This window comes from Neomonachus schauinslandi, chromosome 3 (assembly GCF_002201575.2).
Source record: "Neomonachus schauinslandi chromosome 3, ASM220157v2, whole genome shotgun sequence".
Lineage (NCBI taxonomy): Eukaryota > Metazoa > Chordata > Mammalia > Carnivora > Phocidae > Neomonachus > Neomonachus schauinslandi.
The window spans coordinates 30,142,479-30,169,029 of record NC_058405.1 but is presented as its reverse complement, the minus strand read 5'-3'; the positions used below and the strand labels follow the sequence as shown (position 1 = coordinate 30,169,029).

The window sequence follows — 26,551 nt, the reverse complement described above, 5'->3', positions numbered from 1 at the left end:
TGGTTAAGCGACTGCCTTCGGCTCAGGTCATGATCCTGGAGTCCCGGGATTGAGTCCCGCATCGGGCTCCCTGCTCAGCAGGGAGTCTGCTTCTCCCTCTCCCACTCCCCGCTCTTGTTCTCTCTCTCTCATTCTCTCTCTCAAATAAATAAATGAAATCTTAAAAAAAAAAAAAACCCACAAGCATGACAAAGGATAAATCCCTCTTCCTATCAACAGCCTGAGTATTAGGGCAAAGCAGTAAGGTGCATCTATAATTTAGCTCTTCGTAAAAGGCCAAGGATTCTTTTTTTTTTTTTTTAAGATTTTATTTATTTATTTCAGAGAGAGAGACATAGCGAGAGCAGGAACACAAGCAGGGGGAGTGGGAGAGGGAGAAGCAGGCTTCCCGCAGAGCGGGAAGCCCGATGTGGGACTCGATCCCAGGACCCTGGGATCATGACCTGAGCCGAAGGCAGACGCTTAACGACTGAGCCACCCAGGCGCCCAAGGCCAAGGATTCTTAAGAATCATTTTTAGTTGTCGGAATGGGTGAAATTACAGGCAGCCTGTGCTATTAAACAGGAAGATAATATTTCCCAGAAAGGCTGCTGCCAAAATAGTTAAAACTGAAAATGTGTGGTGTAAAAGGAACTAATAATGAAGAGTTTGAAAAATGTACTTTTCTAGAATAATTTAGTCACTCAAAATGCTAAATCAAAGAGGTGTTATTATATTTTATATAAAATTTTTAAAAATTGGGGCACCTGGCTGGCTCAGTCAAGAGAGCATGTGACTCTGGATCTTGGGGTCATGAATTTGAGCCCCATGTCGGATATAGAGATTAGTTAAATAAATAAACCTTAAAAGAAAAAAAAAGAAAGAAAAACACTCAAGTTCATTTGCTCAAAAATTAAAAGTCTAAAGTATATTCAATTGTTTCAGTTATATCATATCAAAAAGATAAGAAATTCAGTGGTTTTCCTATTTTATAAGTATGATATTAAAGAGCCACTTGTTTTGAAAAGAGTAAGATTAGTCCCCAAGTTATTCTAAAAAACTTAATGAAAAAAAAGATGACACAAAATTTAATATCCACATGTCCAACACCTACCTTTCCCCCCTTGGTTCATGGCACCAGTGTCTCGTCCACACTGTCCTTTATTATTTACACCAAATGTCCAAACTTCTCCATTCTTCATTAAAACACAAGTATGAGCTTTGCCCATAGCCACCTGAGTTACAAAATGGCCCTTCAAATCTGTTACCAAGCCTATAAGGACAGATACAAATTTGGTAAGGAACAACAATAAAACCTTACTGAGTCTAGTAAATCTTCAGTATTGTAAAAGGACCACCTCAACGCAGAACTTTTTATTTCTGGGATAAAATAACCCACCAAAATGAGAAATAAGTGGGCAAAAGACTGGCAGGGTATCAGTAAATTAATTTTTTAAGTTTGTGATGAAGTCCCAAAATCTTAAAACATTATCATCCAGACTTGCGACAAATTTTTACTGTGGCCATTGGCTCAAGTCTGCGTCTCCTGAATGTTTGCTTTAAATGTCAACACTCTCAACAATTCTCAGAAGGGTCACTAATTCTCAGACTTTCCTGGTCCAAGCACAAAGGAGCCTATAAATCATGTACTTCACCTACTTTGACTTGCCTTAAAAAGGAATGAAGGAGGGCACGTGATGTAATGAGCACTAGGTGTAAGACTGATGAATCACTGAACTCTACCTCTGAATCTAGTAATACACTATATGTAAATTAAAATTAAAAAAATAAAAAGGATTGACAAACACAACAAAATACTTCCTGCAGTATACTGAAATCCCATTGTTTCTGTAGAAACCTGTGAGATGTTCCAAAGCAGCATTTTTCAATCCTTTTTAACCTGCAGTGCTTTCTTCCACAATCCAATAGCTAACTAGTTTAGCCAGTTCCTACAACACTTATTCACATATTACTTTCATTATATTTGCCATATCCAAGTGCTACCCATATAATCTTAATATTTTTGCATCAATTTTAAATTGACCAAAGCATTTTTAACCTTATCAGGTAGTAACAACAGTAAATATCAAAGATTGTTGAGTATTTCCAAGATATACTAAAATAAAGACTTCTTGAAAAAACTAAAGTATTTGTTTTATTTTATTTTATTATGTTATGTTAGTCAGCATACAGTACATCACTGGTTTTTGATGTAGTGTTCCATGATTCATTATATTTGTTTTATTTAATTTACAAATAATATAATTCTTGTATCACACTTTGGGAAAAACCATTCCACATTATTTTCTCAGACATCACTTTCCTAAGGTGACCTTCTCTTCCACCCTGTATTACTTAGGTCTTTTTAGCTTAAAAACTCCCATTTTTACTACTTAGTTTATTTGAAAAATACATGTATATTTAGCAATATTATTTATTATTATTAATAGTACTACCTGACACATCTTGGGCCCTTACATATGTGTCAGGCTCTGTGCTAAGCATTTCATTAGCATTATCTTCTACAATCTTATAACAACCATATAAAGCAGGTACTGTCATAAGCTCCCTTTTGAAGATGGAAAAAAAAAATGAAAGTAATCTCTGAAAAGTTAAGGAATTTAAGCCAGTTATTAGCCAACTAAAAAGTGGCAGTCTTGGGATCTGGGTCTATATCCATAACCATTAAAACACACCTCTCTAATACTTAAGCTGTAAAATGCCCAATCGTCTCTCAGAGCCTCAAAAAGAGAGGGACCATGTCTGCCTGGTCCATCAAGCTGTGGCACACTGTCAGTTCTCAATAAACACATACTGAATAAATGCACAAGTTTTCTTCAGTACTAGGCAACAAGATCTTAACAAGCAACAGCTATATTGAACCTTATTTTTAATGAGCCCACCCCCAAATTCTGACTGACAGTTGAGGCCAACTGAGGATCTAAATATTACCACATTAAGCCAATTCACATATCAACTGAGTATAGTTCAACTTAATAATTGCTAGGAATGTGTAATATATGTCATTTCCCCAGAAATGAGACAATCACTTAAACTTCCAACCATAAATTTCGTTAATTCTGTTTTCCTTTTCACAAGAAATTCACAGCTTTACATATTTACCAAATATAAAATCCTACCAAGTGGGCTGTCACAATCATACTCATTTCTTTAGTGCTAGAAAGAAAATCTGGTAACCAAATATAACAAGTTTTTGAGATGAGAGCTTATAAATACAAAACTCTTCATTTGGCTAGTCCTATCCCACATATCCACTCATTACACTTTTGTTTATCAGTCACTGAGTTGCTTAACAAGTAATTCTTACGACCCTACCATGTATGAGACACTGTGTTGGGAAATGGGGATACAACAGTAAATAAGAAAGAGAGTCCCTCCCTAACTATCTAATGGGAGAGATGGATAATTCATCAATTATCAGTCAGTTATGTTATGAAAATCATTTCCCAAGGGTACTACCAAGAACATGTTACAAGAGCATCTGAACTGAGTCTAGGGAAAGCTTTCCAGACAAAGTAAAAGCTAAAGTAGAGCCACACTAGCCACGCTCTGTGATGAGCTCTGCATGGAACTAGTCACACTGTTCCCAGCAATAAGACAGGAAGGAATCACAAAATGTATTTGGAAAGAATGTGAAAAATTTAGAGAAACCATGCTACAGCTGTTAATTTTCTACACCTATCCTTCCAATATATAATTTCTAATACTAGACTTTCTTTGCATAAGTGAAATGTGTTTAAGTTGAACTTACTTGAACTGTCAGAGTAAATGGCATCTTTCCCAAACATGTATAGCTCTCCATCCTTAGAAATAACAGAACTACTTCCGTTATTGCAGGCTGTATACACCACAATCTTTCCTTCCATCTTAATTATCTTTTTAGGTTTATAGGGTTTTGATTGCCGTCTGCTCTTAGCTTAAAAAACAACATAAAACAAATAAAATTAAGGCATCTATGTATAAATAAAAATAATGGTTTGTGTAAAAAGCCCAAGGAAAAAATATACGCATTTATGATACACTTCATTTATTTTCACAAAGGCCTGGGCTTCCCAACATGTCAATTAAAATGAGTCAACCTGCAAGCCTCATCTGGTTAATTAATACTTAGGCTATCACTGTCAGATCCTTTTCTTTGTTACACACTGAAATTTCCAATGAGAAACACCAATTTTCTACCAAACTTCTGGCTTCTGGGGAGCCCAATCTCTAGATTTGCTATTTATATTATTAACAACATTCCTTTATCACATATATGATTTTCTCTCAAACTCTACCTCACATGTATTCTTATGCTAGATCCTAGAAAGCTAAATCAGTTCCTCATCCATTCAACACATATTTAAGCAGCTACACCCGGTCAGTGAAATTGTCTAAGAAGGGGAAATATATATGGAGAAAGAGTAAATAAAGTTAAATGTGGATGATGATCCAATTAGCCTCTGCTCTCAAAAACTAAATCCCTGATATGAGCAAAAGATGGGAAATATGAATCTTCTGTTCTTTCAGTCAATCCCAGTTCTTGATGCCTTTCAGAGTAAAAACACATTGTTGTGCTGGGAACAATTCTGGGACTTAAAAATACCATTATGTTTTTTCATATAACATGATCCATATACATATATACGTTAACTACACTATCTGGTGCTCAAAGAAAGAACAATGTCCTCCAAATGCTAGAAGGAAAACCTGGCAGTGCTGAAGTTTCTCAAATATGGCAATACACTTTATGGGGATCTTTTTCCAAGTAACTTTTATGTACACATGATTTTTACATTAGATGTTGACTTCAAACCTAATCCTCGTAAGATGCTACTCCACTGTGCTAAAACATATAAAGTATATGAGAGGTTACAAAAAGAAAAAAATGACACTTTGAGAAAAACTGAACAGAAGTATAGGAAAGAGCAGAGACAAACAAAATTGTTTGTTTTCACTGCTTAGGAATGATTTCATTACAGAAAAATAATAAAAAGAACAGTGAGCCATAACTAACACTATTACACAGGTTACATGAGGTTTACTGCCTTCTGAAACATATATTCCTTATAAAATTTTGGGTTACCTAAAATAACATATTGTAATAAATAAGTTTTTTAAAATAACACCAATGAACAAAACAGATGAACAGCAGTGTAACCATAAAGCATCAATTTTTTTTATTCATGAAGATGAACTCTAGAACAAAATCAGCACTTACAATTCTTTAATGAATAATACAGCACCACATAATCAGTTGATTATGACCCAATGTAAAATCCTCTATTAATTTGGTGAGGTTAGTGCTATTGAAATTGATATACCTCATGTTAATGAGTTCCACAATATTTTTACTGAATGTCCAGTTGATCAGTCAACTTACTTGACTCTCCATCTTCTCCTTTACTAGCAGATCCTGTAAAGAATATGCTTCCATCTTCTGCAACTAAAAGGGCATGAGAGCCATCGTGACCAACTGAAAAGTGTACAATCTTTGGCGATTTTGTAATTGGTAGCTCAACCCATTTTCCTGCTGAAGGACCACCTTGCTTGATTCCAAGACTCTGGTATTTGCCAGTATAATATATCTTGTATATATATAAAAAAAAGAGAGACAGAAAGACAGAGAGAGAGAGAATTATAGTACCTTTTGGAGTAGTGTACCATGCTTCACATGAGAAAAAAAAAAACTTCCATATCTTACTGAAAAACAAAAATAACCTGAAACCAAACTGTTTTTACACTATTCAACTTCTGTGAGATCAGCAGGAGAGAAATATACATATTTTTCACAAAGATCCAGTTCTTAATAGTTTTTTCATATCTACTCAGGTTTAATCTTTCATTATAAGTCTCCTGAATGGATATGAATAAATATACTTCACAAATATACCCTAATCTCACAACAGTAGGAATCTGATAAAATTCTCAACTATTTTTCCCAATGTAAAAAAAACCTACATACAAATATACCATAATTGCCTAGTAATTTTAATTTTCAAAATTCTTTTAATTACCTTACTTTAACCTCACACCCATTAGATAAAAAAACTTCCATCTCTATAGATTGACCTCTACAATCTGTGACTTAATTATACTTGCTCCTATTTCCCTCAACTTGTAGTCTCTGTATTTCTGCACATTTACAGAAATTTGCAATAAACGTGTTCATCAAAATGAACTCAAAATGTGAATTCATTCCAACTCAAAATTACAAAAAGCTCCATAATTAAAATAAACATTTGTAGGAATGGAACATTTTAAAAAGTTTATAAAGTTTTACACTCTTATATGTCACAACTTTCTTTTATACTATTTCAACATGAATAAAAGTTCACCATATTAAAATAATAATTTAAAATCAAAAATTTAAATATTATGTTTAAACATGTGAAACTATGTAAACTAATCAATTGATTATACCAATTGACTATCTCATAAAGCACAGAATGGTCATTTTTGATCCTAAAGAGTAATTTACCTTTCCACTTGCTGTTTTCATTAGTGCAAACTCTCGTCCTGCACCAAGAATTGCTGACTCCTCATCAAATCCTGTACCTGATAATACAAGACTAATAAATACTACTATATTTTTAATATGAATAATGTAAATCATAATTTCACACTATTTTGAGTGATTAAAAAGTCATCTCAATTAATACCCTTCAAAAACAAGGCTAACAATCACTATGTTGAATCACTATGTTGCACAACTGAAACTAATGTAACATTGTGTGTCAACTACACTTCAATTAAAAGAAAAAACAAGGACGATGAAATGTCATATGCCTAAGTTGGAAAAAAAAAAAAATTAACAATAGATACACTACCCCAAGGAAAAATAAAGTTACCATTAGCTTTTTAATTTGTTTCAAACTAATGCCAAGTTAATTTTTTAAATATAAAAAAATTTTAAATCCATGTCAGCAATATTCCTTGAATGAATGAATGAATTAATAAACTTTTATTGAGCATTATTATGTATCAGGCATTACAGAGTGCGTGAACCTTATCCTGTCTGATCTTCACAACCATACTGCCTGGTTTACGAATGAAGAAATATAGATTCATTTGGACTTGGACAATACCATGCAGATATTTGAATTAAGGTATATCAGATTCTTTGTTCCATGTTTTTCCACAGAAGAACATTTCATGTAGCTACTCCATGAATCTGAATACATATGTGTGCATACACAGAAAGACCCTTATGCACATTTTCAAACTGTAAAACTATTGAGTAAATAATTATATATGACATATTTTATGACTGTCTAATTATACAAACTACTAATTAGTTTATGGGCTTTTTAAATTTAAAAACTGTAATTTCAGTACTTCTCTGTGAAGAATTACAAAAACACTACATAATTAAATAAAATATGCAAAATAAACCACTCATGTCAAGTTTATTAAATTTAATGAGGTAACAGTCAAAAAAGTGGGTCTTGCAAAGAATCCCACAAGCTAAAAATGGCACCATTAAACCTGGAACACCATGGCAAACCAAAATTGAGAGTCTCACGGGAACTAAGGATCCTAATTACTACTATGACCCTGCAAGAGTACATATACTAAAACTGAGAAATACTCTGTGTGGTTGTCTCTATTTCTGTATCCAAATGAAAGATTATTAATCAGTTTGTTAGGCCAATTACCATTTTCACAATCTATGAGAGCATTCTATGGCTATGTTGAAAATCTGTTCAAGTAACAATTAAAGGTTTCAATGAGAGAACTATGTTTATTAATGTAGTAATATTTATAAGTTTTCAAAATTTTAAATAACTGAATAAAGATAGAACATAACAATTAATGATGTCCCTAAATGTTATCTATAATTCTTATCAGATTAAGTTTATTTTCATTTGCTCTACTCAAAATAAAAAAGGGAAAATTATTAGTCATTTCCTTAAAATGGTGTTCATATAGCACACTCTGTTTAAAGGTCTTATTTTCTAGCCACTTATACATATTAATTCATAAGTTGCTTTATAGTAATAGCAAAGTAACCACCAAAATACTACTGTTCAAAACACAATATGAGTTTTCAAAAGAATAAAGAATCTGAAAATTTAAATATGGGAGAAAGGCTTATTTGACTATCTTACTTATAATATGCAAGTCCTTTTCCAGGTCAAATAGTGAGATACCACAGGCATGTAAACATTTTCTGGCCAGTTTAAGTTGTAATTCTTGTTGTAGCACAGGTTCAGTGCTTGTGGCAAATATTCTGACAACAAAGCCATCCTAAAAGAAATAAAACATTCAGAGTAATATGTTGTATAAATTGGTCTTTCAAGGCTTTCTACTGTCTAATTAAGATCAAATAATTTATGAAAAAAGGATTCCATTTACACAGCTATTCATGATTCAGAGTACTTACATCTCTTGAAGCAGCTATCTGATTAATATATTCTCCATCAGTGAATAAAATATTTTGACCTTCAGTGTGGCAGTCTGTACAAAAAGAGGAAAAAGTAATTATATTACAATATAAATAAACAGCTCACAAAATGACTTTACACCTCTGTTGAAGTTCTCCACGCAATAAGGATAAACTTAAACTTAAAAGGATACTGTGCTTTTTAATAAAGAATTACAAATTAGCAGAAACTAAATAATTCAACTATTATTACTTATTACATTTTGTGCTTACACTTATAAATCTTCCATAATCAAGGACCTGAAAGCCCACCTAATTTCAAAATGAATTAGTATTAGATGTAGTCTGATAATAAACATGCACCATGATGAACAAACTATAATATTGGTTATAATCATTTCAATACAATCACATGCAATGTAGCAACACTCTACCCTCTGACATACATCACAGTCATTAGTGTCACAGAAAAATACAGATAGACCTAAAAGCTTCTGCATTTGAGGTCTATGGTATCCAATTACAGATATCCCTTGCTTTATTAAACAGAACTGGTTATGCAGTTTCCACTTAGAAGTTTAATAGTTATTCCCAGCATTTTTAGAATTTTACATGCTATACATTTGTGTGTGTGTGTGTGTGTTTTAAGTAAGCTCAGGGCCCAACATGGGGCTTGAACTCACGACCCCAATATCAACAGTCACATGCTCTACTTATCGAGCCAGCCAGGAGCCCCATAGCATGCTATACATTTTTAAATGGTCATCTGCTTCATAGAACAAACACATCTAAGCTTATGTATTTCCTCTGTCTGAAAGCTTATGTATTTTGGCTGGAATAATGTGCTTTGTCAATACTGTACATATCTCTGTGGAACAGTGCATATATACTCTGATCAAAATAATGCACAAGTGCCATTGTAACAAGGGATACCAGTATTACAGAAGGACCACTGGGACATGTGTTAGTGACTGCTACTAAATAACATGAAACTACAAGCAAAATCAACATCTAAGTATAAACTGTATCCTTTTGGAAAAACAAATATTCAGCAAGCAAGTATAAGAGCACACACACTTCCCAAAATAACTGCAGAGAACTAGGATGAATGTCTCCATTAATTACAACACACACAAAAAATAGTATTTCATTTCTATTTGCACCTGAATCAACAAAACATAAAATTCTGGTTTTGGAATGCAGTAATGGAGCCCACCCAAATAAGCTGGATTACTCCATATCTTTGCCCAGGAGCTTCATACTAGCATACTTCCTTATTATAAATATGCAAAACACAGGCAGACCCTTACCAAATAGAGAATTCAGTGATCACAAACTGGAAATAGAAACTGGGAGACAAGGCCCACTGGTAGCCCAAGAGACTTGGTAATCAAAGAGAGGAGAAATCGAAAGAAAGAGTTCCTAGTCCACTGTACAGAATACAAAGAGGCGCAAGAAAGATGCTTCTCAAGCTCTAAGCAGTAAGATTTTAAACTAAAAAGCAAAGAAGAAAAACTCATTATAATTTCAGATAAATGCAGGGGTGAGGAAGTGAAGCGGCGCAAGAAGATTGGCAAAAATTCTCATGATCTGAGGCAATCTGTCACCAGACATGGAGAGTAAATGACATAAGGGTACAATATAAAAGATATGCCAACATATAAAGGCTAAAATGACAACAGAAAAAAAGTGTTCTAAGTTCTTCAATGCTAGGTTGAAAATAACTCATAAGTTAGAATCTAAGACAGGTTAGAACACGAAGCTCAAGGAATTACCAGATTTGTGTCAATTTTAAATATGGCATATTCATTATCATCTATGAACCTGACAATTTATTTCTGCTGCTTCTGGATGTGAAAACTAACAAGTTGCCCCCAGCTAGGGGAAAAAAAGTGCTATTGAAGAAACTGCAGTCCAGATCAAAGAAATGGAAAAATAATGATAGGCTTCCTCAGGCTTGAGGGCAGGTCTTCCTGCTGCATGATTTCAAAAAGATCTTCTCCTTATCCTTTCTTTATCCAGCATGTAATGTTACAAGACAGCATCTTCAGGAAAATATCTGCCAGTTAGGAAGACACACGGCACAGGACTGTCCTCCCAAAGTTTGGTTCATTCTTCACCTTGAATATGGTATGTATTTATGAAACACAGAAAGCCACACTTGTACTGTTAAAAGTTGCATTTCATGTTAAATGATGTAGAGTGATTTAAACTGAACAAAAACATTAGCAAGTCATTTTTTATCATGTTGGAATAAATAAAACAGCTACAGGGAGGCCATTTTCAAATGATCTTCTCAGTCACAATCTTTATTAATTGATCAGCATTTCTCAAAGTACATCTTTATATTAGTATTCATCTGTTGGGAGGGGTAGTGTATTTAAGAATTTTTCTTCCAGGACATTATTCTAAAATAACATGCACAAAGAGTGACAGGGATGCTCATTACAGTGTAATTTATATGGTAAAAAATTGGAAGGAACTTCCATTCCAATATATTAATCAATGAAATATACTTTTTAATATTAAAATGATATTGTGAGGGACTATTTAATGGTCTGGAAATATATTCAGAATATTAAGTGAAAAGGATAGGTTAATAAAGCATTAGACAGCATACGACCTCTTTTTTATAACACTGTCCATTCATACATAGAAAAAAGACAGGAGATTTACCAATATGCTAACAGTGTTTATATATGGGAAGTGGAGTTACAATTAGTTTTGATTTTTTTTTTGCTTATATGATACTTATACAATAAATGTGATTATTTTTAATATAAGTATATATGTGTGTGTATATACATATATATGGGGATGCAAGAAATTATTTTAAAATTATCATTATCATCACCATCATCACCAGAGACATGGTTCATCCAGGACTTGTGGTGATTTAAAAAAAGAAAAACAAAACAAAACAAAAACCTACAGGTGTATCTGAAAACAGTTATTTACAAAATGGCTTTAATAAGTTATCTGTTTTCCAAAGTAGCTTTTTTTGTGAAACACACATGAAATGTGGCATTTACCTTAACATGGTGTCATGTTAAGGTATATATATATGCATAGCAATGTTCGAATAAATGTTTGATGAAGTCATAAGAATATTTTAAAAATTAACAACCAGCTTGGGAGCAATTATCCTTCCCAATGTATTCTTCAGAAGTAGTTCTCAATCATTTTCAGGTGGTCAAGTGCTTAGAAGTAATATTGCTGCTTTCCATGAAATTATTGATACACACATTAAACATTTAAGATTTTAATATAAGCAAACTCCTACATTATGCATTAAAGGTATTTGCAAATTCAAGGACCTTATAAGGGATAATGTATTATGCGTCTGCCTAGTGTTCCACAAAATTTAAGATCCACTGCCCCAGAACTTAAGTGATAAATACAGTGAATTAAGTGATAAATATGTATGTGCAACCTCAAAATTAAAGCAAATGAATTGTGTCCAAAGTGCCTTATCAGAGTAGTATTAAAAAGTATAAATGATGGAATTTAAAAAAATTCCTAATCCATTTAAAATCTGTGTCTGAAAACTCTTTATAAAAAAGAGGAAAACCTAAAGTGCACTGTTGTTAAAGAAAAAATAAAAATTAAAAGAGAGTTCTTCATACCAAGTTATATGAGAGCCAGAGTCATCCTATTATTAGGAGCAACAAAGTAACCTCACACCCCCTAATTCAGCAGCTGAAACTATCTTGGTGGGGTGAGGGTAGGGGATCAGGCTGTAGATGGCCAGTGATTGGAAAACAAATATTAAAACACTTTATACAATATTGCCAATGTCTGTTTTCCTCACATGCATTAACTTCATATAGACTATAAAATATTTTGTATGTCAAGATTTTTTTCAGCCTATTTGTAAGCAAGCACTATTCCTGGCTAATCACTTTTTATGTGTCCAAATGGCCTAACATGCACATCTCTTAAAATCACCCGTGAAGAAAACAAATGACTAGTTGAGTAACATACCTGGTAACATTACTGTACCATCTTGTTCCAGTGTTTCAGGGCTTATTCTTATGGCTGTCATGCTGTGGTTATTAACATCTCTATACAATAAATAACCCTGAAAACAACAAAAAATTTTGCTGTGTTATGTGTTAAAATATTTCTTTCAGTAGCTACTTAGCAGAAAAAGTAGTCATACAGGTCTGTCTGTATAGTTTTTTGAGGTATGGTAATATGTCAATATTGATAACTAAAACAGATTTAAGATTAAAAATATAAGAACATGGGTATGCTTTAGTAAGAGGAGGAATTGTACACTACTGGGTATCAATTTAACCTATTACATTCTCAGATACCTACATTAGATACACCACCCAGGACAGCATAGACATTTTGTTCAAATTATTTTATCACTTGCCAAGTAAATAAGAGAAATGACCACTGTTATTTTAACAAATGTTTTAAGGAAAAATAGCTAAAATATTTTGGTTAATATTTAGAAACGAATAGGGTAGCGGTTTTAGATGGAATGATATGCCACTGAACATATTACCATGTCCTTATTTCTTACATAAAATACTATAGTGGCAAATAAAAATTTGATGAGACGTTTTGAACCAGGTTAACTTTTAAGAGACAATCACTGAGTAATTAGACATACAAAATTTAATTTCAGAATCTTCCCAATAGTTGATATAGCAGAACTATTTTTCGTATCAACAATTTCTTTAATTTTCAAAATGCTTTCAAATATCTTTTATCATTTGATGATGACAATAAGCTGTGAGCTGGGCAATACAGGTATGTAGGGATATCTTTATTCTATATCCTTCCACAAGGGAGCTTGGACTTTACCTCTCAGGAAGGGACAGTATGGAAATAAACCTGGCCCTCTGTCCATCCTTCATCTGCTTCTCTCCATGGGAGGTGCAGTAAGGTATCTGATTGCTGACACCCATTTGGTCACATTAGTCAGGTGATGAGATCAGAGCATTAAGAAAGCAACACAGGCCTAGCTCTTTTCTCTTTGGTGATACTTTGCATGATCCTCCACGTAGGTAGCTGTTCACTGGGCAGGCCACACACTGTTCCCCGGAGGTACTGATTTAGACTTAAAATGAAGGGTCTAGTGGCAAGAAGCTCTAATTTGGACTCAGGTCACACAGATACATTCCCAATTCATGTTTGCTAATGGTAGTGGTGGTCTCTGATTCTTATCTAGAGATCCACTTAAACAAGAATTCCAACGGAAGACATTTTTATGCCCATTTTATAGCTAAATAACAGAGGATCAAGTAAGTTAACTGAGGTGTCCAAAGTCACACAGCTAGTAAGGATCAGGGCCAGAACTAAAAGTAAACCTCTTATGAATTCTAAGCCAATGTTCTTTATATTACACTGTATCACTGCTATTAGCCATATTATTAAAAATACACCATATCTGTTTAAACAGAAGTGACGTTATTTATTGATCAAACAAGTACAAGCCACATGTTCTAAAAGACAGGAAAGAAAAGTTTGGTTTATTATGGATATTCTCTTACCTGAGCATACCCTAACCAAGACTTTTTTTCTTTTCTGTTTCTAATGCGAGATGTAGAATTATATATATGGCCCTGCAAAGTAACAAAAAAGTTAGCCCATCAACAGTTTCATAATTAATAATCAATGAAAAATAACACAAATGAATGACATTTAATACTTATGTTTCCATCATGACTTTCAAAGAAATATTATTACATCAAAATTAAATAGTACTCTAAAAATGAAGCTGAAAACAAAACACAATTCAGGATGGACATAACTTCTGCTATAATTAAGAACTATAAGGAATCACATTACCCTAACTGTTCCACTGTATCCAGAGCCTATTTTGTATAATCCATCCTTGCATAACAGATAAAGAAAAAATCCATCATTCTGAAGTAGACATTGATCATCTTCATCAACGGATATTTCTTTTAATGGCCACTTGTGCATTAAAGCTGCTTTCTTAATGCCATTGCTAAACCAGTCCTGAATTTGGATTTTTCCCACCAATACTGCCTGTACACTTCTCTGTAGGGAATTTAGTATCGTTGGCACCTATTTAAAAGACAAAAAATAAATAAATAGGTATTTTTAAATGTCGCAAACACAAAACAGACAAAATAAAGATACTTGAGTGATACATCATCAATCATCATTTATGAGAAAATAAACTGTTCAGAATGATCATGGTTTGGCACATCAGTAAAAACTATTAAGTAGACGTTTATCTATAAGAAGCAAATCTCAAGCAGCCCAAGATAAAAGTGTCAAATTAAAAGAATATTAACTTGCATTTCTGGCTGAAAACACTGAAATATGCATCTTTCTCCAAGACACCCAATAACCAGTACTGCCTATGATTTCAAGCTTTGTGGATGGAAACATACTAGATTAGTAAAAAGTATGAACACTGGATATAAATAAAATTATGTTGGATTGGAATACACACAAGCCAAAAAATCTTTTGTAGGATATGCATAATTATTAATACCCTTCCTGATAACAAAGCACAAATTTAAGCTGAAGAGAATGGTGCGGTATGGCTTCTACAGATGAAACAAAATTTCCAATGTTTCTCTTCCACTTTGCTTCTCCATTATTACTAATGCCCATCAACATCAACAATATTCCATGATATGAAAACTCATTTGTGTTAATTGTGTATTCATTCAACCTTCATTTATCATTGGATATCAATATTTATCAAAGACCTGCCAAATACCTGGCACTGTAACTGAGTCGTCAACAGTCACCAGCATGGGACCAGCATTCTGCTAGCAGAGGAAATTCTGTTCCTCATCTTTTGTCTTTCTTTTACCACATCCAACAACATAGCCAGACCCCAGGGCATGACTCAGCCATTGTCCAACACGGCAGCCATTAGCCACATGTGACCACTGAGCTCCTGAAATGTGGTTAGTGCTCTAAATACAAAATACACACTAGATTTTGAAGACTTAATATAAAAACAAGAATACAGAATCTTAATAATAATATTACATTGATTACACGTTGAAATAAATTTTTTGGATATACTAAGTGAAATACATCATTAAAATACATAATTAACCACACCTGCTTCATTTTACCTTGTTAATGTGGTTAATAAAAATTTTTAATTATACACGTAGACTACATTATATTTCTATTGGGCAGCATTCTGTAGAGGGAAGAGCTTTCACAGGGATAAGTGACCCACTGTTCACAGATACATTCTCCTCCCCTTCCAGTTCTAAGGCCTCTGACTCACCCAAAATAATTTATACTATATGTATAGATAGTATAAATATACATATAATAGAATTATACATATAACATATACATAGTTGAATACTACAAATTCTCTCCCTAGAAGCAGTTATATTAAACTTACAGGTGTTTTATCTAGAATCACTATCCACATTTCCATATAAGATGCCAAAGCTTCCATTGTTAATTTTTTTGTTTCAGATACTTTCTCTGTTGGTGTCTATTATGAACGATGATGCCCCTACTCCATCCCAAATCCTCAAAATTGAGCTATTATAATAATTTCTGGTTACATTAGTATTCAAAGGTCATTCACTATGACTGTATAATCATGGTTCATGAACCAAAGTGTTTAACATACATTTCCCTCTTGTGTAATTTTTCTTTTTTTGGTTAAGTCAACAATTGCCCTATTTTTGCATTTGCTAAGTTTGCTCTATACCTACTCCTAAGTGTTCCCCATGCTCCTCTCAATAAAGTCACAAACACATCATTTCTGCTTTTCCCGCTTGGCAACACCCCTCATGAAACCCTGCTCTGACCTAGACTAAGGAAGAGGCAGGCAGAGAAGTTAAAATTATTCCATATCTTGCATGTGGCAAAGCATCTTCATCATCCCTCAAACATGACTGCCAGCTGAGCTACATGTAGTGGACATCATTTTCTCAGAACGTGGAACGCACTGTTATCTTTTATGCCAGTGCTGCTTTTGAGAAGTCGCCAGATGCCATTATGCTTGACCTTTGTTACATAATCGGTCTTTGCTCTCTGGAAGCTTTATTGTCTGTTAATTAACAGTGTTCTGATATGCAAAGCTCTATCTTGGTGTGGGTCTTTTTTCATAACGAATGCTGGGCACTCAATGTGTGTTCTGTCAGTCTGAACATGTGTATCTTCAGGGGACAGGAATTTTCCTTGTAAGATTTTTAATTTCCTTCTCTCTGCTTGAATACCTATTAGGTATTAGATTTCCTAGTTAAATCCTCCAGTTTTATTTTATATCACCTGTTTTCTCTCTCTTTTCTGTTTTCTGGACACTGCTTCAACCTGATCTTCTAACTCTTCTACTGATTTTATTGTTGCTATCTTAACTTATAAAAATTCTTTCCTATTCTCTAAGTTTTTTTTTAAAAAATAGAATACTGATGTTTCTATTATCCTTCATCAAAATATTAATTGGTTTTCTTAGAGCTTCTTCTGTTCTCTATATTCTTTTTATCCAAATTACCTATTATCATTTACTATTATTACTATTCTTGATTTGGGGGATCTCTTTTTCATGTTAGCCTAGTGATACTTGGTTGTACACTTTTTTTTTTGTTGCTGCACTGTTTTATTTATTTTTTGTTATTTTTTTTAATATTTCAAGTTTTTATTTAAATTTTAGTTAGTTAACATATAGAGTAATTTTAGTTTCAGGAGTAGAATTTAGTGGTTCATCACTTACAGATAACACCCAGTGCTCATCACAACAAGTGCCCTCCTTAATACCCATCACCCATTTAGCTCATCTTCCCCACCAACCTCCCCTCTAGCAATCCTCTGGTTTGTTCTCTATAGTTAAGAGTCTATTTAATGGTTTGCCTCCCTCTCTCTCTCTCTCTCTCTCCCTCTAGCAATCCTCTGGTTTGTTCTCTATAGTTAAGAGTCTATTTAATGGTTTGCCTCCCTCTCTCTCTCTCTCTCTCTCTCTGTTTTTTTCTTTCCCCTATGTTCATCTGTTTTGTTTCTTAAATTCCACATGAGTGAAATTATATGATATTTGTCTTTGACCGGCTTATTTCACTTAGCATTATACTCTCTAGATTCATCTATGTTGTTGCAAATGGCAACATTTTATTCTCTTTGTTGGCTGAGTAATATTCCACTGTATTATATGTGTAATATACCACATCTTCTTTATGCATTCATCAGTTGATGGACACTTGGGCTCTTTCCATAATTTGGTTATTGTTGATAATGCTGCTATAAACAGCAGGGTGCATGTGCCCCTCTGAATCAGTATTGGGTAATCACCTAGTAGTGCAATTGCTGGGTCATAGGGTAGCTCTATTTTTAACTTTTGAGAAACCACCACACTGTTTTCCAGAGTGGCTGCACAAGTTTGCATTTCCACCAACAGTGTAAGAGGGTTCCCCTATCTCTGCATCCTTGCCAACATGTTATTTCCCGTGTTGTTAATTTTAGCCATTCTGATAAGTGTCAGGTGGTCTCTCACTGTAGTTTTGATGTGTATTTCCCTGAGGATGAGTGATGTTGAGCTTCTTTTCATGTGTCTGTTAGCCATCTGTATGTCTTCTTTGGAAAAATGTCAATTCATGTCTTCTGCCATTTCTTAACTGGATTATTTGTGTTTTGAGCTCAAACTCATTCTACAAGGCCAGCATTACCTTGATTCCAAAACCTGACAAAGACCTCACTAAATAGGAGAATTACAGGCCAACATTCCTGATGAACATGGATGCAAAAGTTCTCAACAAGATACCAGCATATCAAATACAACAGGACATTAAAAGAATCATTCACCATGATCAAGTAGGATTTATTCCTGTGCTGCAAGAGTGGTTTAATCTTCACAAATCAATGTGATACACTACATTAATAAAAGAAAGGATAAGAACTACATGATCCTCTCAATAGATGCATAAAAAGCATTTGACAAAATAACAGCATCAATTCTTGATAAAAATCCTCAACAAAGCAGGAATAGATGGAAAATACCTCAACATCATAAAGGCCACATACGAAAGACTCCCAGCTAATATAATCCTCAATGGGGAAAAAACAGATTTTCCTCTACAGTCAGGAACAAGACAGTGATGTCCACTCTCACCATTATTACTTAATAGAGGACTGGAAGTCCTAGCCTCAGAAATCAGACAACAAAAAGAAATAAAAGGCATCCAAATTGGCAAGAAAGAAGTCAAACTTTCACTACGCACAGATGACATGATACTATGTAGAAAACCTGAAAGACTCCACCAAAAAATTGCTAGAACTGATACATGAATTTAGTCAAGTCACAGAATACAAAATCAATGTAGAGAAATCTGTTGCATTTCTATACAGCAATAATGAAGCAGCAGAAAAAGAAATCAAGGAATTGTCCCATTTATAATTGTACCAAAAACGATAAGACACCTAGGAATAAACCTAACCAAAGAGATAAAAGATATGTACTGTGAAAACTACAGAACACATGAAAGAAATTGAAGAGGACACAAGGAAATGGAAAAACATTCCATGTTCACGGATTGGAAAAACAAATATTGTTAAAATGTCTATACTGCCCAAAGCAATCTACACATTTAATGCAATCCCTATCAAAATACCCACTAGCATTTTTGACAGAACTAGAACAGTCCTAAAATTTGTATGGAACCCGAAAAGACTCCAAATAGTCAAAGCAATCTTGAAAAAGAAAAGCAAAGCTGGAGGCATCCAATTCCAGACTTCAAGCTGTATTACAAAGCTGTAGTCATCAAAACAGTATGGTACTGGCACAAAACAGACACACTGATCAATGGAACAGAACAGAAAACCCAGGCTCCCCTAAAGAGTACTTTGTTTCTACTAACTCCAAATGATGGTGCCTTTTTTTCTATGTGCTTTTTGTTTGTGAACTCAGATGGGTTTTGTCTGTGGGAAGCCTTTGAAGCTTGGAGTTCATTCCTCCAAAAAGGATTTTAGTCTCCTTCAATAATAAGGTACTTCATGGTACTATCATCCCTGCCCTACTTTAAACTCTCAGCTTAAGCTTTTTGGAACAAGTTAAGTAATATGCATTTGAATCCCGAAAGAATTTGAGATGTTAGAGTTATACATTCTTGGGGAAGATTTTTCTCCCTCCACCCATAGCCTGGCCAAGACAGTTCTGTGACATGAAGTGGTTGGTGGAATGGCGCCAAATCATGAGGAACATTGTAAGCCATGTTAAGAAAATAGGCATTATTTAATATGGTGTTTGGGCTGGAGAAAGGGATGCAGGGACGGGGCAGGTCTATAGAGAACCTTAGCTTTTGATTCAGGGGATCTAGTCATGCACAGACTAGTGCATATTAAGCAAATACTGCAGGCAGTCAGACAGATATGCACACAAGTCTTGTCTCTGTTAGCTGGAAGCTCTAAATACTGTAACTATACCAAACTTCTTTCAGTCGTCAGTATTCCACTCTTACTCTTAGCTTCCTGCCTTAGCACATGGATACCAAGAACATTCTCCCTCCACATCCCCAAACACTAACACCTCCTCTGGCCAATTCAACTCATCATTTAGACTTCACCTCATATCCTCTGAGATGAGTCTACAGACAAAAATAAATCACACGATGCCTAATAAGCTCATGTGTTTATGGTCACTCTATTTTTAAAAATTTGGTGTATGATATGTAAATGTTTGTGTTATTTCACTAAAATTTAAGAATTATTTTTGTATTTTAAGCATATGTTTAAATTAAAATTTTGCCAAACCTCAAAGCACAGCTGCAGAACAGTTTTGAAAACCACTGCATTAGAGGAACTTCGAAATAATTAAGGATCATAAAAAGGGAAAAGAAGATTTCAGGCAGGGCAGAAAGGGAAAAGAATAAGAATAGAAATCTAGAGTAAGGGGATTGCTCATGTTTGACAAGGAGAGTTCAATATTGCTGAATTAAGTCCAAGAAAATGACCCACATACCCCTTCTGCTATCTTTGGCCTGCTAATAACAGGATTGAAGCAGCCCTTCCATCTGTTCTGGAGGTTGTCCAAGGGGCCCGTGAAGAGCACATAACGGAGACTTAAAACTGTAACTTCTTACTCACTTTCCAGAACAATCCAAAGGAATTAAATCAAGTTTGCTTTTAGGAGAATTATATTTCCCACCACTAACAACAATAAAGAGCTTAGTCCACAATCAAGATATTAAAAGCTTAAAATGTTCTATGTAAAGATGAAGCAGCTCAGAAACAAATCAACTCATTAAAAGACTACATTTGATCCTTGAACAATGCAGGGGTTAGGGGCACTGACAATACTTAATTCTGGGAAAGATGGGAAGTCGGGGAGAGCACAGAACAAGACAATGCAAAGAGGTGGCTGGGGTGCTGACACAAAGACCAGCTTAAAGATTAAAGAGTTTTTGCCAAATTTCATTTTATTACCTTTATATATTGTGGATTACTTATATATCAACCTTGGATAGATCAAACCACTCTAATGAGTGAGAAAAAGCAGGGGACTCCTACTGACAGAAATTAAGGTGAAATTCCAACTTGGCATCTTATAACCCTCTCAGCAGCTATAAATGAAATACCTGTATTGTTTGGCAAGCGTGGCTGCCATTGTTGGTGAGGATAGCAGAGATGGCCTGAAGTGTCCTTCCTGTTTCTCCCCAAGAAGCCACCAGACTAAAGAGGCAAGCACAGGAAAGCGCTGTCAGAGACTGGCCTGTGCTGTCATTCATTCCAGTACTTCGAACAGTGATTTCCAAAAGGAGCTGGAAGAGAGACTCTGTGGATAAAATAAAACTCAATTATATTCATTCAACATACAAAACATTTCATGTGTCTGTTTCTTTATTTATACCTTGCCTCATTATAAAAAAAATATTTAAGGCACCTAGAACACTTACTTTGCATTAGTTCCTTTCTAGTTATCCTTTTCCCCGAAAAGTTAGAATATTTATAATAAAAAGGACCTTAGAGAACGTTTAGTTCAACCCCTTATTTTTGTAAATAAAAAAATGGAATCTATGCCAGGTTGTTTAAAAGAAAGTTGTCTTGAGGCATTCACACAGTCAAGAAATATCCTCTCGAGTAACAGGCTACTCACTGCACTCATGTTACCTTTTAGAGTGGGAAGAATACAAGCTTCTTAAAATGTTAATATAAGTGCCCCCCCAAAATTATGTATTTGCAAAACAAAAGAATACATAAAACACATGCTATAATTTGTTTTAATGTAAAGTTGCTTTATTGCTAACATAATAGCAGTTCATATTTTTATTATAAAGAGAGTATGTAATTCATTTTATACCCTAGAAAAACCTCCTAGTCAATAGGACAGATGCCCTCCCCCTTTAATGGACAATGAAATTGAGACAGGGAGATAAAGAGATTTTCCCTAAATGATAAAGCCATCTAGTGGCAAAGATGGTAAAGTAACACCTGAACGTTCTATGGCCATGAGAAGTTTCCACACAAAATTCCCTAAACAACTCTGCCCAAGACTGAATCAATAGACTTGCAGGTATTTCTTCTGCAGAAGGGAAGGGAAATTTGAAAATCCTTATACAGAGTGAGCGCTCAAGATAGAAAGAAACAGTCAGAAAAAGACTGCAAAATTGAGGAAGATGAAGAAAGGGAGAGGGAAAAAGAGAGCAAGAGAAAGAGAATTCATGTACTGCAACTCTCTGAAAACTAAAAGGCCATGTGTGGTTTACTCGCTAACTCACAGAAAGTTAGCCTTCCCCTGTCTCTCCCTCATCTCCTGTGTCTCTCATCCCAGTTAAGCCCGTCACTTTTGATTCCTAATGCCTCCCCCGCTTGCTCCATCTCACGACCATCTTCCCAATCCATGCTATCACCACCTTGGAATTGGACTACTACAAAGTGTTCATAAATTAGCTCCTACCTTCACTTTCGCCCCTTTATAGCCAAACAGAATTTTTAAACCAAAAATGTGTTTATTTAAAATCTGTTCACTCCTTTGTTAGTTCGTTCCTGCTCCTCTTCCTTCTTTCCGTTCTCCCTCCCTTTCTTCACTTGCCTGTACATCCTTCAGTCTTTCCTTCCCTTTGCCCTTCCCTTCCAACTATCCTTCTTTCCCCTCATCCTTTCATCTGTCCTATCTCCATTTGTCCATCCTTCCTTCCATCATTATCCTCCCCCCCTTCATCTTTTAATTACTCAGCAAATATTTACTGAATTCTTCCTGTACATGAAAAACTATTCTAGGTTGTGGTAGTACTTTGGCAAACAAGACAATGCCTGTCATCAAAAAAGTTAGATTCAGGTGGAAGGGAACAGTATAAGTGCCATAAAATAAAGAACTTTTTTTAAGCATAAGGAAATAGTGACTTTCCATTTCTCCTAGAACAATAGCCACCAGGCTCTTTTAACATGGCCTATGAAGCTCCACATGGTCTAGTCCCTGACTCCCTCCTCACCTATGGCAAAGCCCTGCCTCCCTTCACTCTCCACATTCTAGCCAGTCATTCTCCTTTCTGTCCCAGAGACTTCCTGCATGCTGTCCTCTCTGCCTAGAAAGGTAGTTAACGTCTTCCTACTCATCCTTCAAATCACCAATGTCTCATCTTCAAGGAAGCATGTTACGGATTCCCAGAACTCCTTCTACTGTCCCCCATACTATTTACCCAATCTGCAATCACACGTGTCCAACTGTCTGATGCTAAGTCCCATAATAACAGCAACAATGTCTGTACTGCTCACCCACGCTTTTGCACAGAACACAAGAGATACTTTTATTTACGTGAATACTTAAGAACATATATTCCAACCTTAAAATGAACAGAAAAACAGATGTAAGAAGAATGATTTTTTTTTAACTAGACAATTTCTAAATCAAAATCTATTTGCTAAGAGAAGAAGCTTGGTGTATAATAATCAAACTACTCTGACAATAAGAGTGATACATATATACCTATATTTTTATGAATAACATGAAAAAAAACCCCAAAGTGTATTAATGTGATTATGCTATTAGATCAAAGAAAAAACAGAGATAGATTTCAATAGAAATTTAGTTTTAAACAGCCAAACTACATCTTTGAGCTAATTAAACAAAATAAGAAATATAAAGTGATGGTAAATCCCTCAATAGAAAAATAAATCAAAGCGGTGAAGAGATCAGAAGTAAACCCTGAAAGGATAAAAGAGAGACCAAAGAAGTACAGCAGCATCTGAAACTGTTAACAAGAAAACAAAAACAAAAACAAAACCAGACAAATTAATCAGGTGAAAGTTTTGATAGAAGATGATTAAGCTAAAGCACACATGATAATTTCAAAAACAGTATTATGAACAAGATCTGTTTTGAAAAGAATAAAGGAAAGGGAGTATTTATATATAGACTGGATATAAAATAAGATGTGTAACAACTGATAAAAGACAAGGGTATGCCAGAAGATCTAGGAAAAAGAAATGATCAGCATGTTATTCAAAGTAATAAACAGGATATACAGGTTTTAGTGGATATTTTAAATATTTCAATTATTTGTTAATTGACAAACCAGAGCTAGGAACAGCAAAATATTCTTAAATCAATTAAATAAATAAAAGCTGTCATATGGCACGTTGTTGATTATTGTTACGGTAACACCAATGATCATATTGCTATTTTGATATGTTACTTGGCATCACAGCATCTTACTAAAGCTTTTATTTAGTAGTATAGTAGTATTTAACAACATGGAGTGGGGGAGGGTATTGTTTTTCTTAAATCTTCAGCTTGTTTTCCTGGCAAGCACTCCCCTCACCCACTAAACCAAACAAAAAATCAAACACAAAAACTGATTCCCTCCCCTCCAAAAAAACCACAACCAAAACAAAACCAGTATGACACGTAATTAGGTTCTTACATGTGGATCTAATAAACAGCAAATAACCAAGTTGGAAAAAAAGATCAAACTCTAGTCCAGACCAGCAGTGTGGTCCCCAGGTGAGCTGCACTGGCACATTACCCAGAAATGTATTCTAAATGCAAATTCTTGGGCTCCATGCCAAATCTACTGAATCAGAAACTCCACATGGACCCACATGACTCAGATATGAACTAATGCTTGAGATTTAGAAAACTCTAGACTTTCAAGGCCCATGGTTAGCATCAGAGAAAAACAACAGCCAATTTCAAACTTATGGCCCATCTCTATTTCTATTCTTCAAGAGCTCCTAACTTGCTCACTGGATTATGTGTTGAACCTTTATCAGTAACACGAAAGACATGTATTCAAAAAATCCAAATACATTTTACAAAAAGCAAACGTATTTACTTATTGGAAGTTGCTACTAATTCAAAAGCATTATCTATAACAAAAATTGATTTTTATTTACAATGAATACAGAAGAAATGCCCTCTGTTGGGAAACTAGATGTGCTGTTTTGGGTTGGTAGCATCTGGTTCCACTCTTCTCATTTTTTTAACTACCCAGAATAACACATAAAGTTAGAGAAAGTCAATGTTCACTATTTTGGCCTAAGGTTTAACAAGAACGGTTTAAGTTAATAGTAACTATAAGGCTTGGGATTATTTCTGGGTTCCAACGATTAATGGTTTGCTTTTTCCCCATCCTCACAATAATCAAGAAATGTCTGTGCATGAATTGTAAGTCTTAAACTATAACTCTAGTAGAACATAGCAAAATATCTTAAAATTTATACCCCTGCTGTTTTAATACCATAATTAAAAAAACAAAAACAAAAACAAAACTGCATTACAAGCTGCTACATGTATATGCTTCATAGGAGAAGTTATTTACATTTAAAGACTTCATTTAATGCCCTGAGCTCTTACCTAGGACCTCAGGTGGCTCTGACTGGAGGCCTTCTGGCTGCTGACCCTGAAGTACATTAAGCAGGGCCTGGAGACTCCTGAGGCACAGGGATGGATGAGAAAATCGCGTCTCCTTGATCAATTCAAAAACTTCACAAAGTCCAACCTCAATGATCTGTTTAAGATGAAAAAAAAAAAAATAATATATATGTACCTTATAACAGGTAAGCTAATAACACTTTCCAGGCAGTTGAACCAGTATGGCTTATTTACACAGCAAATTATTAATGCTGCCATATTTACGAGGCAAAAACAAAAAGAAACACATTAAAAAAAAAATGAAAAAAACACAACCACCCAAGATTCAGAAAACCATCTAGTGATATGGAAGGTTAAAAAATAATGGCACTATTTTATAAGTAGTTATAGCATAAGGAAGCCATAAGAAAAATCATGAAAATTGTTAAGAGTGCACTAGATACTAGGTTACATTCACTCAGAAAAAATAAACTCTATTAATTTAAAAGTTCATTTGGCTGTACTCAAGTACAAATCAGCATTCTTTCATTAAAAGTCATGTCAATTGTTACTTATGACCAGAAAAAGTCAACATAACTCATACAATGAAGAGATTTAAAAAGGAGTTTTTTCATCTTAGCCCTTCCTATAATGGTACAATCACATTATTATTTACTGATGGTTTCCCCCTTCTTGTAGGATTTATCACAAAAAGAATTAAAAACTGCCTACTTAAAAGATCACTACTATTTTTACTTTAATTATCTTATCACCCTCATCAGGACCAAGGAAAAATCTGACTCACTATCTAGCAAAAGATAGAGAAATCTGCAGCTAAAGATTGACAGAGAAATGTGATGACCCGGTATTGGGAGATACCTTCAGAGGACTGACAGAACAACAATGGAATCCCATTTCTCAGTCAGTGACAATATTTTGAGAAATAGATGTATAAGATCTTTTTAGAAGGTGTTAAATTATTTGGAGAAGTAATAGAAAAAGTTAAAACAAGACTAATTAGTAGAAATGCATCAAAGCATTAATTCTGTTGGACATAACAGCAGAAGAATATTCTCTAGGCTGAGATCTGTGCATTAATCACGTATTACATAAATATTTCCTAAGCACTTATTTTGGCAAACTCACTACAGGAGATATGAAGATACACATTACACTAGTCCCTGTCCTCTAAGAATTTATACTCTATAAATGAGCCTTGTACATGACTCTTACCCAGTTGAGAGACTTCTGTTATGGCATTTATTATATTATAGTTAGCTCACTATTTTTGTTTCCTTTTTCATAACTAAACTGTGGTCTCCTCATAGACAAGGAGCATGTTTGAACTAGCTTAATATCTCCCGTGGCTAGCCCAGTGCTTGACACATGATACGCATATAATAAATATTTGTTTAATTGCTCTCTCAGTTGTGTGC

The 26,551-nt window shown here is 34.5% G+C and overlaps 1 protein-coding gene across 1 annotated transcript in view; it reads right to left on the bottom strand.

The window, feature by feature from the left end:
- MYCBP2 (MYC binding protein 2) overlaps positions 1 to 26,551 on the bottom strand; it is a 272,226-nt gene that overhangs the window by 195,527 nt on the left and 50,148 nt on the right. The window contains exons 4-14 of the mRNA XM_044913540.1: positions 25,119 to 25,272; positions 20,902 to 21,098; positions 14,171 to 14,413; positions 13,873 to 13,944; positions 12,350 to 12,446; positions 8,366 to 8,439; positions 8,091 to 8,229; positions 6,461 to 6,537; positions 5,363 to 5,567; positions 3,752 to 3,916; positions 1,094 to 1,252 (exon numbers count right to left, since the gene is read on the bottom strand). Of these exons, the coding sequence (XP_044769475.1) occupies positions 1,094 to 1,252; positions 3,752 to 3,916; positions 5,363 to 5,567; positions 6,461 to 6,537; positions 8,091 to 8,229; positions 8,366 to 8,439; positions 12,350 to 12,446; positions 13,873 to 13,944; positions 14,171 to 14,413; positions 20,902 to 21,098; positions 25,119 to 25,272 (1,582 nt within the window). The remainder of the gene's footprint in view (positions 1 to 1,093; positions 1,253 to 3,751; positions 3,917 to 5,362; positions 5,568 to 6,460; positions 6,538 to 8,090; positions 8,230 to 8,365; positions 8,440 to 12,349; positions 12,447 to 13,872; positions 13,945 to 14,170; positions 14,414 to 20,901; positions 21,099 to 25,118; positions 25,273 to 26,551) is intronic.